This window comes from Electrophorus electricus, chromosome 24 (assembly GCF_041902795.1).
Source record: "Electrophorus electricus isolate QZ-2024a chromosome 24, ASM4190279v1, whole genome shotgun sequence".
NCBI lineage: Eukaryota > Metazoa > Chordata > Actinopteri > Gymnotiformes > Gymnotidae > Electrophorus > Electrophorus electricus.
In genome coordinates, this window is record NC_137520.1 from 6,170,974 (window position 1) to 6,187,711 (window position 16,738).

The 16,738-nt window shown below is 43.3% G+C and overlaps 2 protein-coding genes across 10 annotated transcripts in view; both read left to right on the forward strand.

Moving 5' to 3' along the window:
• samd10b (sterile alpha motif domain containing 10b) overlaps positions 1 to 3,870 on the forward strand; it is a 61,213-nt gene extending 57,343 nt beyond the window's left edge. For all 4 annotated transcript variants that reach the window (XM_081707224.1, XM_081707226.1, XM_081707225.1 and 1 more), the window contains one exon: positions 1,827 to 3,870. In XM_081707224.1, coding sequence (XP_081563350.1) covers positions 1,827 to 1,905 — 79 coding nt within the window. In that variant the 3' untranslated portion in view covers positions 1,906 to 3,870. The remainder of the gene's footprint in view (positions 1 to 1,826) is intronic.
• Positions 3,871 to 7,732: 3,862 nt separating this feature from the next.
• Positions 7,733 to 16,738, forward strand: part of znf512b (zinc finger protein 512B) — a 37,680-nt gene continuing 28,674 nt past the window's right edge. For 2 of the 6 annotated variants that reach the window (XM_081706716.1, XM_081706717.1), the window contains exon 1: positions 11,546 to 11,674. Coding sequence is in view for 3 of the 6 variants with exons in the window: in XM_081706715.1 (XP_081562841.1) it covers positions 11,551 to 11,674 (124 nt within the window). In the remaining 3 variants the exon portion in view is untranslated. Of the gene's footprint in view, positions 8,742 to 11,545; positions 11,675 to 16,738 lie in introns of those variants that run through there. The other 4 variants (XM_081706714.1, XR_014119685.1, XM_081706715.1 and 1 more) reach the window with 4 other exon arrangements.

Below are 16,738 nucleotides of genomic sequence, written 5' to 3' on the forward strand. Positions count from 1 at the left end.
GACGTAATTGTCTGTCTCTATTTCTTCCGCTGTACTGTCTGGCTTTGTGTCTCTCCCTACTCCACAGAGACTTTGCCGTCTGTTACCTGTAATTAAGGAAGGGACGAGTATCGCCAGTCCACCTAATGCTTTAAAGTACGCTTTAGGGGTTAGCAGTTTGTCTGCCGTGGCTTTAATGCTGCTAGGCATTTAGACAGTTCTGTTATTGTAGGTGGAAACTAAGCATAGACCAAAAGGAATTTTCATTGGAGAATCCACTGAACCTTTAATTTAAAGATGAATAAAAGCTTTAATGTGTAACTGGACAACAGGTGTGGAAGGACGACGGTATCCTGAGATTCCAAATAAATGTAATCCTTTTGCAGAGACACATTTTTGCACATTTCATTGTGGGGCAGTGAGCATCTTTTCCAACTGACCCAGAATCAGTGGCTTTGCAATACAATGTCAAATATTTTCCTGATACCAGAATTAAGCCAGACCTTTCAGAGTCTTTTTCGATTGCTTCATATCCAGTCATCATTACAGAACCACCACAGCTGGAAGAAAGGGAACGATCAAAGTGTCTTGATGCTGGCCTTTCGCTGAGCTACCCCTATATGCTATATGCTGTGGGTTTGTCTCCCATGCTCTCTTTCTGCCTCACACACACACACACACACACACACACACTCACACATCTTCTCTCACTTCCTCATTTTAAATGCCAGGTTGAGAGAGACTCCCATATCTTTATTATATGCCTTTAAGGTTACTGGGGCTTCTCTCAAAGGCTTGGAGCTAAAGTCATACCCTCAAGTCAGATACTAACACGTTTTTGTTTTTGTTTTTTTCTTTCTGCATGTGATATGCCTGAAAATAGCCATGGATTGTGATATAATGGCACAGCTGATTCTAAATTTCCACCAGAGGAGAGCTGGCTGACTGTTTCTTAATTCACACACAGACCTTTTTTTTTGGGGGGGGGGGTTAAATTATTCCCCCCCCCCCCCAATTCTTCATTGTCTCATTTGCGTTTCTTCAAGTACAGTTAGGAAAATCTTTCAAGGATGTTGCTAATTCCTCTGAGCTGAGATGCCGTTTTCCTACATTGCAATCATGGCAGCTCTCGTCAGCTGATTGCATTATGGACTGAGCGCAGCTGAAAGGCGGTGACGTGCTGTAGGCAGATGAGTTCTTTTTTTTCTGCCTCCATTCATTGTGTCCTTGATGAATCGACTCCTCTAGCATTGTCTTATCTGCAGTAGGCACCCTCTGCACCGAACAAGCCGTATCGCCCCCCGCACGTGCTAACAGTTATGCTAATTGCAACCGGAGGGTGACGTAGCTCTCGAGACTAGACTCAGAGAACATCTGTAGTGTGTCCTTGTGGCTGAGCTTTCTCTGGTATCATTAAAAACATATTTATTTATTAGGAAAACTTTATAGGTATACAGTTAGTTGAAGTTTACAGAATTGATATTTGACAGTAATTGGTTGAGTCCTCAGAATTCCGTATTCCTCCATGCTAATATGCTTTTTTTTTGTGGTACTTATTCATGGCCTTGGTACAGGATGTACACTCATCTTGCTAAGTAGTTTTGAAAGAGACCTACAATCAGTATCTGTACTGTGGACAAATTCCGAGACAGATGAGAAGACCGGGTGGGTGGGTGTGCATATGTATATGTCTGTACGTACTGATGCTTGAACAGAGGCAGCGGAAGTCTTTCGATGCTCCAATCCCTCTGTATATGCAATCTTTTCACTCACATGAATAATGAATTCTTTCACATTCTCTTTTTCCCCGTCTGCCCTCCCCTCATTCTTCCTCTCTCTCATTCCAGCTTCCTTTGGCAACCTTTCTTAGCTCATGCGTCCATTTGGCAGCTCCCCTCCTCTCTGCCCAGTGCAATGGATCCCTGATACTGACAGGAGGCCCTGCTCCAAACTGACACTGACAGAGGAGGGGACAAAGAGGAGGCGCGAACGGGAGACCGAGGGAGGGGGAAAAAAAGGGAGAACGAGACCGAGCGCAGGCCGACGTCGCGGAAGGCCGGTCGCTGGCCGCGTCCCTCTTCAGCGCCAAGTTGCCGGGCTTGCGAAGGACGCAAGCTAAGGGGCGCGACGGTCGGCTCCGGCCGGAGCGCCGCGACCCGAGGCCTGCCCCGTCTCCGCCGATCGTGGGAGAGGAGGAGGACAGCAGAGGTGGCCACCGAGCTGAGGTCTTTCCCATTTACGCGGATTTCGGACTGGCCTGTTCTGTCCGAATCGCGCGCTTTGCGATGACGAACCGGCTTCCCATTAACATAAATGGGTTCTCTATCAGTGTGAATTAATGGGGCACTGTACTGAACACACACACACACACACACACACACACACATAAATACAAACGTACATATACAATCACACACCCATGTAACCCCCCCCTCACCACCACCTTCATTTCAACACAGGAGACAAGAAGACCCTGAAACAAAAGTGTCTTTCTTAAGAACTCGTGTTCTGAAAAAATAGCCTGCCTCTTACAAAAAATGATGCATTTCTGCTACTCATGGCAGAAATTGAGTGAATAGGATTAGTGTTCTAGCATAGGGAATTCAGAGGTGTGAATAATCCCCCCCCCCCTGTGTTGTTGACATATGTGCTCCATCATTAAGGTCAATGGGTGCATTAATGGAGTTTTTGAATGGACCTATTGCTGAGTGCCAGTACTAGTAGACTGACATGCATAGATACCAGCTATCAACAATGTATTTTGATTTCATCACAGGGTGATGAATTGTATGTTGTATGCGCACGCGCGCGTGCGCGCGTGTGTGTATGTGTGCCCGTGTGTGTGTGTGTGTGTGTGTGGTTTTATTAATTTTGTCTGCAGCCCATTGTAGCCCAAAAGCACCTCAGTTTTATTTCAGTTCAACTTCAGTTTTGTAATCCCTTTTTTAGTCTCCAACATAGCTAGGCATATCTAGGCATTTTCTTTGTATACAATGAACACTGTGTCTGCTTTAAACATGAATAAAGTTTATATGATATGAATATTTGTGTGGAATCTAGGAATGCTAATTGTTATTATTTGCAGAAGTGACTCTGATATGGAGTTGTCTCGGCAGTGCATAATATAGCAATAAAGGGTATCTGGGGAATGTCATTTTGATTATGGTCTCCAAGTTGTGATTGGAATTTAATCACAGCCTTGGCTCCTATTTAAACAGATATCACTCCCAGATGACATTTTAAAATCAAATTCCTGTTGGTTACACCACTGCTAATTCCAGTATGGATTACCATACACCAGCATACACCATCACACAGCATCATACGCCATTACGTATCATAACGCCCCATCACGCGCCATCATACACCACTGAGCAACTTGGGATGAGTGATCTGGGAAACTGATCCCAGATTGCTGCTCCTGTTTTGGGATGCTTCAGAAATATGGACCTTCCTTTTCTTTCAGTCTCCAAAGGCTTCGCCCTCACCGTTATTAATGTGTTTTGATCTTTTGGCTTTTATCTCTTGTGCTTAAGAATTATTGATGCAGTCATGAGCGCATCAGAACCCACTGATACTGTGATACTTGTGAAACATTCATTCTGTGTAGATTGCAACATTATATTTTGGGTACTATGCTGGATGTTCGAGGATAGGATGTACTCCGTGCTACTTTTTGCAGTTAGTATTTCAGAGTGTTTGTTTTGAAGGCTGACATGACTTAAACTCCTCCATGCAGGCCACTGAAATGCTGAATCATTCTGAGTGGATCATTGGTTGGCTCTTTTTGCTTGGGGTAGTAATATATACCCATCGATGCAATTCCAAGGCACAGAGCATAGATAGAGCAAGATATGTATGATTTTCTAATAAAGGTGTTGGAAAAAGTGATGATTCTCTATGACTTATAATTTGGGAAACACATTTTTTCTTTTGTATGCACACACATGCATTCTTACAGGTGAACTGTCCCCCCGCTACCAAGATGGCCTTCTTACAGGCACACTGACGGTTCAGATGGACGTGTGTGTGTGTGTGTGTGTGTGTGTGTGTGTGTGTGTGTGTGTGTGTGAGAGAGCATGTGTTGGTGTATAATTCATGAGGCTCTTCAGTGAGGCATGCGTGTAAAAGCTGTGAGTAGCTTTCTAACACTGCACTGGAGTGTGCTCGGTTTCGAGCAGCAGTCTCTCCCAAATACCAAGAGCCCTTGTACACCAGTAGTATTGTTACTACTCAGTCTTCCTCACTAGTAACATCACTGGATCCTTGTAATGATCTGCAGAACAAGAAATTAAACTAGTAACGGCCATGCTTTCAGACCTAAGTTCTCTTCTCTGTCTGCATTTTACATGTATGCTCTTTCTCCACATGTTCTCCACTGTGATTCCAAGCTGACTTCTCTTTCAGCTTGGTTATCTTGCGTTTGCTCAAGTGCCATCTCGGGTTCTTCACAAGGCATATTGCTGTTGTCAAGCCTTACTTCATTGCTCTCATGTCCTTATCCACCCTTCTCTTCATCTCTTTCACCTCTCACTCTCTGTACTCGTTTTATCGAGTCTCTCCATCTCTCCTCCTCCTTTCACACAATTGCCCTTGCTTCACTGAATCCCTCTCTCCTTGTCTTTCACCTCCCTCCTTCTCTCTCTCTCTCTCTCTCTCTCTCTCTTTCACTCTCTCTCCCCTTCTCTCTAACCACCTGTTCCCCATGTCCCCTGGAAACCCTGTTTACTACACCTGGGGGAGTGACTGTTGCGTAGGGTGCTTGGTTAGCGTCAGGTCTGAGCATGGAAAACAAGGCCAGTGTGTCTGACACATGGTGTCCAAACAAGGCTTCGAGTGTCGCGCCACGGCAGCCTGACCCACGGCTCATTAAGTAGCTGCATGCTTACGCCACCATGAAACGTACGTATGTATGTTTGTCACTCACACATACACAAACATGCACACACACTCCCACACATACACAAATTTACTCTTATGAGACATTCCTTCATTATCTGGCAAAAATCTGGCAGAATCTGGAGAGATGCACTTAACCCCTGTAGCTTTTAAATGGCTTTTAAATGTCCTGGTTACTGGTGCTCTCTCAGGTTACTCCTTTTCAGAGGGCAAACCGAATGGATTTGTGGCCAGAGGTAAAGCCGACATATTAATCGTTGCGGCAGTGCCAGTGTGACTGCCCAAATACCTACACACAGCTCCTTGCAGGGAGAGTCCTGGCAACGGCACTCGACATTGTTCGCAATCCATGTTTTGCTTTGTCAGCATCATAGTGTACTGAGTAACGCAGTGTCACTAAAGGAAGATTTATGCACTGTCAAACCATTAATCTCAGCCGCATTACAAGATGGAAGTAAGAGAATGAGAAAATTAATAGCCAAGAATGAACGGGAAATCAGAGAATGTTTACTTTACATGGCAGGCTTTCTCATTTAAGCACTGAATTTTTCCCAAATGAATGTCCAGACTGCTCTGCCCCTCTCTTGCATGTAAGACAATCTCATAAAATTCCAGCTGACTCACTTCCTATACTCACTATTTTCAGACTACACTCCAAAGTCTCCATATCATTTGGTTTATGGTATGAGAGATCGTTTAAACAGTTCTCAGTGTCATTATCTGCCCAAATATATCTAGCATAAGGTTAAACAAAACATTCATTAAAGCAGTCGTTAGCTGCTGTTCACAGATAAGCTCAGTCATTCCATCATCCTGTTATTCCCCAATCCAAAAGCAGGCCTCAGGCCCTTTTCCAAGACTCCAATCAAACGATTCCTACAGCCTATCCTCCAGGAGCTAACATGAGCCACACCAGTCTATTACACGCTATGACAGCCATTCATGCTAGTACGCCACTTTCCTCTGGAAGCATCAGCTTGATCACGTGTCCATCATCGCTGAAAGGTGGCTTACCTAGACATGCACTCACCAGCCACTCTATTAGAAACACCAATACACCTGCTCATACCTAAACATGCACTCACCAGCCACTCTGTGAGAAACACCTATATACCTGCTCATTCGTATAATTATCCAAACCTGTAGCAGTGGTGCAGTGCACAAAACAATGCCAAGGTCTTTAGAATGGGAAAAAAAAATATGATCTGAATCACTTTGACCATTGTGTAGTTGCTGGTGTCAGGCTAGTTTGAGTATTTCAGAAACTGCTGCTCTCCTGGGAATTTAACTGCAGAGTTTACACAGTATGGTGCAAAAAATAAAAAAAAATACATCCAGTGAGCAGTGGTTCAACAGGAAGAAATTCCTTGTTGACGAGAAAGGTCAGAGGAGAATGGCTAGACTAGTTTAAGCTGTCATGATCTCTTTACAACCATGGTGAGGAGAGAAACATCTCAGAATGTAACCTACAGCAAATCAAACCTTGAAGCAGACTACCACAGCAGGCCACATCGTGTCCTAAACATGTCAGCCAAGAGCAGTTACAAGATCTGAATCCAACAGGGCATCTTTAATATGTGGCAGAACAAGAGATAAAATGTCCAGTTAGGTTATAGCTTTTGATCGCTTATCTACATTTATAGCATTTAGCTGACAATTTTATCCAAAGCAACTTACAATTATGCCTGAACACAACTTGAGCAATTGAGGGTGAAGGCCTGAGAGACCAAAGAGTCCCAACATGGCAGGGCTTAAACCAGCATCCTTCCAATTATAAGTCAAGTAAAGTACCATGAACTTTTTTAATTTGTAGAAAAGTAATACTTTGTTTGAGTATGTATAAGAAATCACAAAGGTTGAGTGTTGCAAACTGTTGGTACCCGAAATGCCAATAGTTCCATCCGACCTCAGATGTCACGACCAACAGCTTAATGGTCATCGATTATATGGACTGCACTTCCCTCTAGTGGTAATAGTTTTTTTTTGTTGTTGTTGTTTAAACGTAATAATAAAATGTTCATTTATTTTGTTTTTCCGACTATTCCCTCTTGCACTTGGAAAAAATTCCATTGGAAGACTACGGCCATGAGAATTCGATGATAAATTGCAAAGACGAAAGTGTCCTCTTTGGGTTGAAAAGCTTTCCAAACCCAGTCATCGGCCTCCCCTAGTGGTTCAACAGGCAATTAATGTTTGGGTGGATTACGTCATAGTTTGAGGATAAATCAATTTATGGGTCATACACCGTCGCTTATTGGGTCATCATAAAGACCATTATGATAATGTGTGCTGAAAATGGGACTCCTCTAAGTGCGGAATTATTACCTACGAGTCACGATAATACAATTTGAGTGAACAGTCTACAGAATACTAGGTCGTCTAATGATTACAGACCAGAAGCAACAACAGCGACGACAGGAATAATACAAACAAACAAACCACACTGAAAAAGAACAGCACTGTATTACTTCATCAATGTGATGTCCATCTTTTATCTAGGCTATGGAACTGTAAGCAAATTAATACTAGTATTCCCTAATCTGGCATTAATGATATCTTCGGAGAAAAAATTTTTTGTTATTGTTTTTTGTTTGTTTGTTTGTTTTGTTTTTGTTTGTTTATTTGGGGGGTTTTGCAAGTTGATCAGAATTTTGTCACGTTGAAGGAAACTATTCAAAACTTACACGCCACGTCTTAGGAAACCCATGGTAAAATAATAATGTCGAACACTAACGGTGCGAAATAACAACGTTAAAACTCGCAATATTGTTTATTTTCCCCACAGCACTGCCGCCGTTCACCAACACAACCCGTGGCCATCTAGCTCCCCAGAATTTCGCCTAACCCCTTTTCGTCATGAGGGAACGACGTTACGTCGAGCCGCATCAAAACGCTTAGACCCAGATGGGCGTTTATTAAGCAGAAACGCCACTATGATCTTCTCGATAAAAACAGCCTAATAATAACAATAATAACAACAACAGCAACGCAAGAGTTCGCAAGTTGCCTCCGGTGGGTGGTTGCAACTGTCAAAGGTGGAGCGGATCCGCGCATGAGCCAGCACCCGTACTGTAGGCTATTACTGTACGCGGCCGCAGAGATAATATCCGTATATATAAAAAATAGCCGTAATCCCGAGGTAAGGAACCGAGGACCGCGCCGAAATCGCACGGAGCAGTGCCTTTCCGACCGTCTTCCGTCGCTTTCGAGTCTTTTCCTCCAGTCAACTCTCCCGTAGATGTGGGGACATTTTTACTGCACTAAACATATTTCTGTGCCTCCCTTTTGCTTACAGCGCGAGGATTTTTTTTTACTCCTCCTTCGTATTAAAGTCGCCATTTTGCTTCACCGCCTATAAAAGCTTCTTGTATTTAAAAAAAAAATATTTTCTGCAAGGTGTCGGCGACGTCTCTACCATTGCCTCTTGTCTTTTTAAACGTCCTGAGTTCGTTGTATTTTTTTTTTTTTTTTTTTTTTTTTTTTTTTTTTTTTTTTTTTTAAGAGGAGACCGAGGTTAAAAGAGGGACCTTCGTTCACATATTAACGGAGAGGAACGGCGGAGCGAGTCTGGGAATACGGTGAAAGTGTTCGGGGGTTATTTAATTAGCGTTTTTCTTTCCTCCTCTCTGCTCTTCTTTCTTCTTCCTCCTCCTCCTCCTCCTCCTCACTCCTTACTCCTACCACCGCCGCGGACCCACAGCGTGGGGCCGTGAGTGTGGCCGCCGACCGTGACGACGGTCCGTCCGCGGGAGGACAGGTGTGACTGCCATGTAACGTGACGCGGCGGCGGCGGCGATAGCCTGAGCCCACGTGGGTGACCCGGGCCACCCGGCCGCTCCATCTGGGCGGCTGCAGCTTGTCAGGTGGGTGTGGCCTTTCCCCAGTAAGGTTGAGGTGCCCGGGGTCGTTAGGGGCTCCGCACGTATGCCGTTCCGCTGGGTGTTTGTGGGGCACCCTGTGGAAGTAATTTAATTAAAAGAAATGTGGCCAGTGCCCCGAAGAACGAACATTCGCAACCCCGCACTCGTTTCAAAGTCCGCGTTGACGTGTGTGTGTTAAATTCCCCGAATATCGTGGCACCTACTCCTAACAGCTGCTTTTCGTATCACTCAATTGCTCTTTTCCTTATGCAATAGGCTGCTGGTTCAGAAATGCCTATAGTCTCCCTGCTATAAATAATTTTGCTGTTTACCACTCACAGCTTCAAGACCTGTCGATCCTGCATGTGGGTTAGGTGTTTGGCCTGGACTCAGCGGGGCCCCGGGGCGTGTTGGCACGGCCTCGGCCGGCTACGCCGATGCCCAGACGCAGGTGGCCACTCTGATGTAGTGGTGGGCCTAGCTTGTGGTCTGGCGTTTGTCAGATGTAGTGTACCTCAGTGCTTTGCTTGTGGTTTTCGCGTCGAGCGGGAAGTCGAGGCATCCGGAAGCTAGCTTTTCTTCCCTTGCTGCTGCTGTCTAGTCTCCGAGTCAAAAGCCATCTATCTCTCTCTCTCTCTCTCTCTCTCTCTCTCTCTCTCTCTCTCTCTCTCTCTCTCTCTCTCTGTCTGTCTGTTTCTGTCTCTGTCTCTCTGTGTCTCTATTACTAATGCCTGGACATACACTAATTAAGTACTAATATATGGGAGAAAGTCACAATGTCTTTTGTTTTTATGATTGTGCCGATATGTACAAATGTCTTCACAAATATAGTGAAAATGACTTTTTCTGGTTCTTTGCTGTTTTGTCAGGTATATCTGGAAGTTGCATTCCAAAGTCTAAAACTGCCCCCCCCCCCCCCCCCCCATTGCTGAATTGTTAGCTATGGTTAAGTTTAGAGTTATGATGTTGTATTGTCACTTGAGTCAGTATAGGATCCAAACAAACAAGGAATATGTCTGTGTGTGTGAGAGTGATATATTTTATTATTTTCGCTTAGCATGGGAGGTAAACATAGCCTAACTAATTAAAAGTCAGCCTTGCTTACTGCCAGGTTATACTTTGTTAGCCTTGTTAACTTGCTATAACTAGTCGTTTTGTAATATTTTAAGGTTAGAGAATTACAGTGTTAGGAAGAGTCTACAGAATCTTGACACTTGATAAATACAAGCACGAGCCGTGTGCCACAAATTAGATTGTTGCTTATTTACAGGCTCAATTGATAATTTTACGAAAACACAGTGGTGACCCTACTGCTTTGCCAGAGAGCTAAAGAAAGGGGTTATGTAGCCCTTACCCACAAAACACTGCAAATATATGAGGAGCTTTAATTGGTATTGGTTACCCATTTGTTATATGTTATATACAAAGGCATAATGGAAGCTCATAAATTGGGTTGTGGTTAAAGGTTTTCTGTGCTCTTGAGGAACTATTCTGATGAATAATTGCTTGTGTACAACAGTTCAAGTGAATATGGTTTTAAGTCTAAAAAAAGGCTCAAATGCTAACCCTCGACTTAATGAGGAACTAAAACACCATTAATATATAAATAGGGAAGTCCACAATCTGGATATAATTAATCCTGCTTTGTTTTAATTAGCCTTTGTGTGGCTGCACTGGCGACCACACGTTGTGCACATGTGGGACAGGATGATGGTCACCCAGCAGGGCTGGCGGTTGCCCTTTGAGCCTGCAGCTGAAGAAGCCAGAGATGATGGAGGCTGAGAGCATCTGAGAATGTGGAAGTAATAAGACCAGGCGCAAGGCTTTGCGTTAGACTCGTTCATGTGGCATGTCAGAGACCAGACCGGGAGGGCTACAGTACTACTCAGAGTAGTGGTGCGCTGCTCTAGTACTCCAGCGTGGAGTGTTTTTGGCACACCTCTCTAGTACACTAACGGAGTGAGGAGTGTTTTCGCTTAACTACTCTAGTACACTAATTAAGTGTGGAGTGTTTTTGGCTTACCACTCTAGTAGACTTAGCGGAGTGTGGAGTGTTTTTGCTTAACCGCTGTAGTACACTAATTGAGTGTGGAGTGTTTTTGGTTCACCACTGTAGTAGACTAATGGAGTGTGTGTTTTCGTGTCACCGTTCTAGCACAGTAATGGAGTGTGGAGTGTTTTTGCTTAACCATTTTAGTAAACTAATTGAGTGTGGATTGTTTTTGGCTCACAGCATTAGTACGCTAACGGAGTGTGGAGTGTTTTTGCTAAACCACTCTAGTACACTAACGGAGTGTGTGTTTTTGGCTTGCTGGATTAGGGTCCTGTATCAGTTCAAAGGTTGATGGTAGGTGATAGAATCTAATGTTTGTTCCCCAATGTCTTGAATATACGTGAGCTGTTAGACAAGCTCTGTGCTTTCCCTTTCAGCTGTGAGGGTTCTGGAAAAGTGTACATTCTGAACTATTTTATAGTTATTATATTCTGTTGAGAGGAACATGGGAAAGTGGGTATCATTCCCATTTATCTCTGTACCTATGACTGGCCTGGAAAGCAACCCCAGTGGAAGCACAACGATTGATCATTTTCCCAAGAGTAACTAGATGACCAAGTACCCTAGATAAACAGTGACAACTGCCTCTGAGCTGTGTGCGTGTGTCTGCCTGGGTGTGCTTGTTTGTGGATCACATTTTTTCTAATTCACATCTATCTATCCACAGGTAAATGTAGACACATATTTTCATCATATAAATGATTGATTTCAAGATATATACGTGTGTGTGTGTGTGTGTGTGTGTGTACCCATACAGGCATGGACACCTCCAGTGGTGCCCGCTTAGTTAAGCCAACCTTGGGCATGACAAAAGGTCGTTCACCCAAACAGTCTCACCCCCATGAAACAGCCCGGATGGGCGGCACCGGAAAGGACAATCATGGTGAGTAACCCTGGTGTTGCATTGCTTTAAAAGGGGATTCATTTTTTATTTGCACTAATGATTACTAAGATATTCATGGGTGATATACAAAGTTCCGCTCATTGCCATTGGGTTGTATAACTTACTAGGCAGTTTCTATGTATATGGTTTAGGGGCCAAATTCAAAACTTCTTTGAACATGGCCCTTATTTGATCTGTTATAAACTCTGATATGACTTCCCAGTATTGCAAACGCAAACGTCTGTTTGAAACAATAAAACCAGGGACTTTAACTGTGATGATCTAAATACCACGTCAGTGTTCTCTTTAAATGCCAACATTTGTTTTTACTAGCAACTGTAATAAATCCCTGTGGTTGCCAGTTATTGGTTTCTTTTTGCTGAAGCCTAAAAATGTTTGAATGACTCCAGTGACCTAATCTATAATATAGCATTTGGTGTGAGTTGTGTACCCAACTTTATGCTTGGACACAGTGGTTCATGACAAGCAGGGGGTTATACCAACGTGCAGAAGACATAATGAGACACTATCTCATTATAGTAAAAGGGTTCGTTTTTTCTGGCAACACTAAAGGAAATTTGCCCGTATGGCTGCCGTTATATAAATGACCGGCTCTACGGTAAATACGAATGCCTTTGCTGTGTCTCTACATCCTCACACGCAGTATGGAGTCATTTCACACGACAGAGCCGACAGCAGCGTAGAGAAAGAGAGAGAACATTCACTGATGAGCCATTCAAGAACAGCTGTCATCATGTTTTGGACCAGAATCAAACACACACAAAACATGCCAGTGACATACTGGTTGGTTGATGGGATTTGCAATTCCAAATTCATCTGCGCAAATCTGAGTTTCCTGTTTGTTTTGTTATAGAGGAAGTCAGAGTTTCGTGAGAGCAGGTGAAAGCAGGCTGGCTGAATATAAGGCCGCCGAGACAACCTGTGCTCAAAGCAGATTAAGTGGTTGGCATGTTCAGATTAAGTGGTTGCCATGTTCAGATTAAGTGGTTGCCATGTTCAGATTAAGTGGTTGGCATGTTCAGATTTCATTCTGAATCCATGTAGGAGAAGCAATAATAAGGTGTCTGTAGTAATCCGCACTTTTGAAAAGATTGATGAAACCTTGAAGGGGTGTTTTGCTAGGGGAGTTTTTTAATGAGTTGTGATTTTGAAGAAGGTTTCTCCATTATCTGTACATAAGATAAAAACAAAGAGATTTTGACTTGCGTCGATAGACTGAGATATCTTGCTTTAAGAAATGTATCCCTCCTCTGGCCATACTCCATGGTATGCTTTGCTTAAACTTTATCGATCTTTTAAATATGTTTAATTATTTCTACCATGACTTAAATAGAGAGGATACAAACGCGTTTGTTTCTCATAGCATGTTAATATTTACCTAGGCCATTTATTTGTGTTAGGCGGATAACCTAAGTTATTGGTGGACGGTGCGCAAGTGTCTTCGCGTAGACGGGCTAGACAAGGCCATCCAACAGGCAGCAGCGTGGCAGAAGGCAAATGTAGCGCAGCTTAATGAATGAGCAGGGTGAGGTCCCTACAGGCGGACCGTGCACTTTGGGTCGGAGCGCATGTATGTCGTGAGGAGGCCGTTCACTTCTCTCCCCGAGTCTGGCTTAACTCTCTCCTCAGGAGGACATTTAATGCTGAGTGTGCAGGCCCCACCCACGCATGCCTCGGAATTGCGGTTTACCCGGAACAGTCGTGCTCAGCAGCGCACTTTGCTTCTCCTCGCGAGTCCTCCTGGAAGCAGACTTGGAAGCACTCCTTACCCACCCTTCCGCATTTCCAAAATATTGCTGCAAATAATTTTGAAGTGACCACAAGCAGGTCGTAAGAATGGCCAGGCACGGCACAACAAAACCGAATTTGTCCCATAATAAATGTTGGAAGCCGCAGCGTGGCAAATTGATTAAACCGTGCATGGGGGCTAATTGATTAATTGACACTCATTATACTGTTAACACTGTTTTTATTGATAGCCTGTCCCCATTGCCATGGCGATTGTGCTAATGGGCTTATGTGCTTTGTAGCTGGAAGGATGGCTAGTCACAGAACGGAAAATGTGAAAGCCATGCACATGGTTCATATCGTTGTTTTGCTGTTGATGATGTACTGCTCAGTTACCAATTAAGGAAGTGCTTACAAATGTCAAAACAAAGTAATTATTTTCTTCCCAAAAAAGCTTAAATAATACAAACATTTGTTACCTTTTCTGGAGCAATTATATTATGAAAATGAGTATCCTACATTATGTGAAAACACTTCCCTGATGCCCTGCTAAAGGCTCAGTGTGTCTTACTACCTTAGGACTATTATGAACCTGTGTAATCTAGGCTTTTCAGGTTTTTGGATTTCTCAGCCTGTCCCTGCAGCCGTTTCTCCCTGGGAACCACTTTGAGCCGCTGCATTCCCGAGTTTCCTGGCCAGGACTGTGGTTGCTGCTACTGCTTTTAACATGTAAACAAAGTGTCTAGGAGGGAGCTCTGCAGTAACAACGCCGCTGTCTCCCTGCAGTTGTGGTCTCCTTGGAAATCAGCCATAACCAATGTTTGGCTCTCACATTGTGGGTGAGCCATGCCTGTGCGTATGTGGATATTGGGGAAAGTGAAAGAGAGCCTGACAAAAAGGCTTTTTGTGTATTCCAAGCCATTTTGACGCACGGTTTACACCACCTTCGTGTTTTACATTTACGGCATTTAACAGACGCTCTCATCCAGAGCGACTTACAAAAGTGCTTTGTCATTTACTCATGGATAATCCTAGTACAGTACAGTAGGTTAGAGTTTTATTTGGGTTTGGGTTTTATTTATTTGGGTTTGTTGACTCTCGAAACTCAAAGATTGTTTAGTTTTCTACCTTTCAAGAATAGAGACACTTCTGGTGTAAATGTGGTTTCTTTCAAGAGCAGAGACACGTCTGGTGTAAATGTGGTTTCTAGATGTTCTACAGCTGATTATATTCTGCCTTTGAAATCTTCTGTGTTATGGAGGCACAGATAGCCAATTAGACATTCTCCCCGCTCTGCTTTATGTGAGAAGTGCCATTCAGGGGAACTACTTTGAGCAGCAACTCTTAGTATTGATCTGTATCATTTACTGGCTGTATTGCGTTATCCCTCTGATCTGCCTGCCGGAAGACGGTAAAATAAGATTGCTGTTTGAACTGTCATTGCTGTGTTCATACCATCCTCTCTCTCACCTTTCCCTCCTGTCGTTTGCTTCTTTTCTGTTGTCTTCCTTTCTGAAACCAATTTAACCACTCACCAGAATGGACTCTTCCACTTAATCTTGTTATCTGTTGTGTAATTGCAATTTAAGTGAAAGGCCATTTTAGTTTTAATACTGCAGGAACATCAGTGCTTTAATTATGCGAGAATGAGAAAATAACCTTTGGTTTTACACTATTTCCATAACAACTAGGCTCCTCCCTGTTCTGTTGCTTTAATAATAAGTGATAATCCTTCTAATCTTATAGTCCATATCTTACATATCTATAATCATATTGCATATGCATCTATTACTTTTCAAAACCAATCTGTCATGTCCATAAAGTAGTCCCATTTAATGATGATGGTGCATGATACACTATCAGGCTTTTCCTTTTTAGTAGAGTTTTGCGACCGTCCGGTTAATTCTCTTTACCCTTTTCTTACCAGTTATCAGATCGATGATGGCAAATCCATCTGTAATTTGTTTACTTCTTAATCTAGCCTGGCCACTTAACATTGATAATATGTTTACATTTACAGCATTTAGCTGACGCCTTTATCCAAAGCGCTTTACAATCATGGCTGAAAACAACTTGAGCAGTTGACGGTTAAGGGCCTTGCTCAGGGGCCCAACAGTGGCAGCTTGGGGCTTGAACTGGCAGCCTTCCAATTACAAGTCGAATACCTGGACCACCGAGCTACCACATATGTCCCTAGCAGGTGAACGATGTCAGTTCAGCGATAACAACGTTACATCATGACATCTTGCTCTGGCTGTTTCCTTGAATGTTAAGAATTTACAATTGAACAAGCAGGAAATGTGTTGAATTACCATTGCTGTAATTACAGTCAGTAAGTAGCACTCTCTTTTGATAGCAGAGTGAAGTCAGTTGGTTTTAACTTCACAAAAGCATAAACGTGTAACCCGGCTTAAAGGAGGCGGGAGAGCCAAACTGGCAGTGGCAAGACCTGCCCACAAAGCATTCAGCCAGTCAGCATGGCCAGTCTCATACAGATCACTGGTCTCTTTAGTGACAGTGCTGTGTAAACTCGCAATGTTTCCATTAATCGAGTAACTGGAGATGCTTTTGCCTGCATAGCATGGTATTTGATATTAACTTGTTTTCGTGACGCAGCACTGTTTTAATCATAGAGAATTTCAGTGGAAAATGGTTCATCTTTTCTTACTGGCCATACAGGGCATGTTGTAAAACTCCACAAGCACACTCCAGTACCTCGTCTGTGGAGCAAAACACATTAACATATGGGATTTAGCTTCTTAGATGTTAAATGTGCGTGTCAGTATTTAGCACCACTGCATTTAGAACCTGAACACAAATTGCTGGGCTATCATTGGTCATCTGTGGTGCTGTGGTCCTAGTGACTTGAGGTGCCAGGTCGCCGAGGGCAACGCAACTCCACTCTGACCCACCACATAGTATCCATCTGTTCACTGCTGGGTCTCCACCAACTGTCATCTCTGAATCGAGCTGCCTGCCAATATAAACACACACTCATCTAAACAGACAAACACACATATTCTCTTTCGCTTGCTCTCTCTCTCTCTGTCTCTCTCTCTCTGCATATGTGTGTGTGTGTGTGTGTGTGTGTGTGCGTGTGTGTATGTGTTCCTCAGAAACATGGAAATTCTTCCACTGTGGAATAAAGGCAGAGGACAGTGTTTTAATAAGTTGACTGTTGGTTGGGAGATTACTTTTATGATTAGTATGGAATTTATTTTAGTCCAGATAACTACTACTAATAACATCAACAGTAATAATGTTTATATAGGCCACTTTCATGGCAGTGTTATCTCGAGGTACTTCACAGTAAAA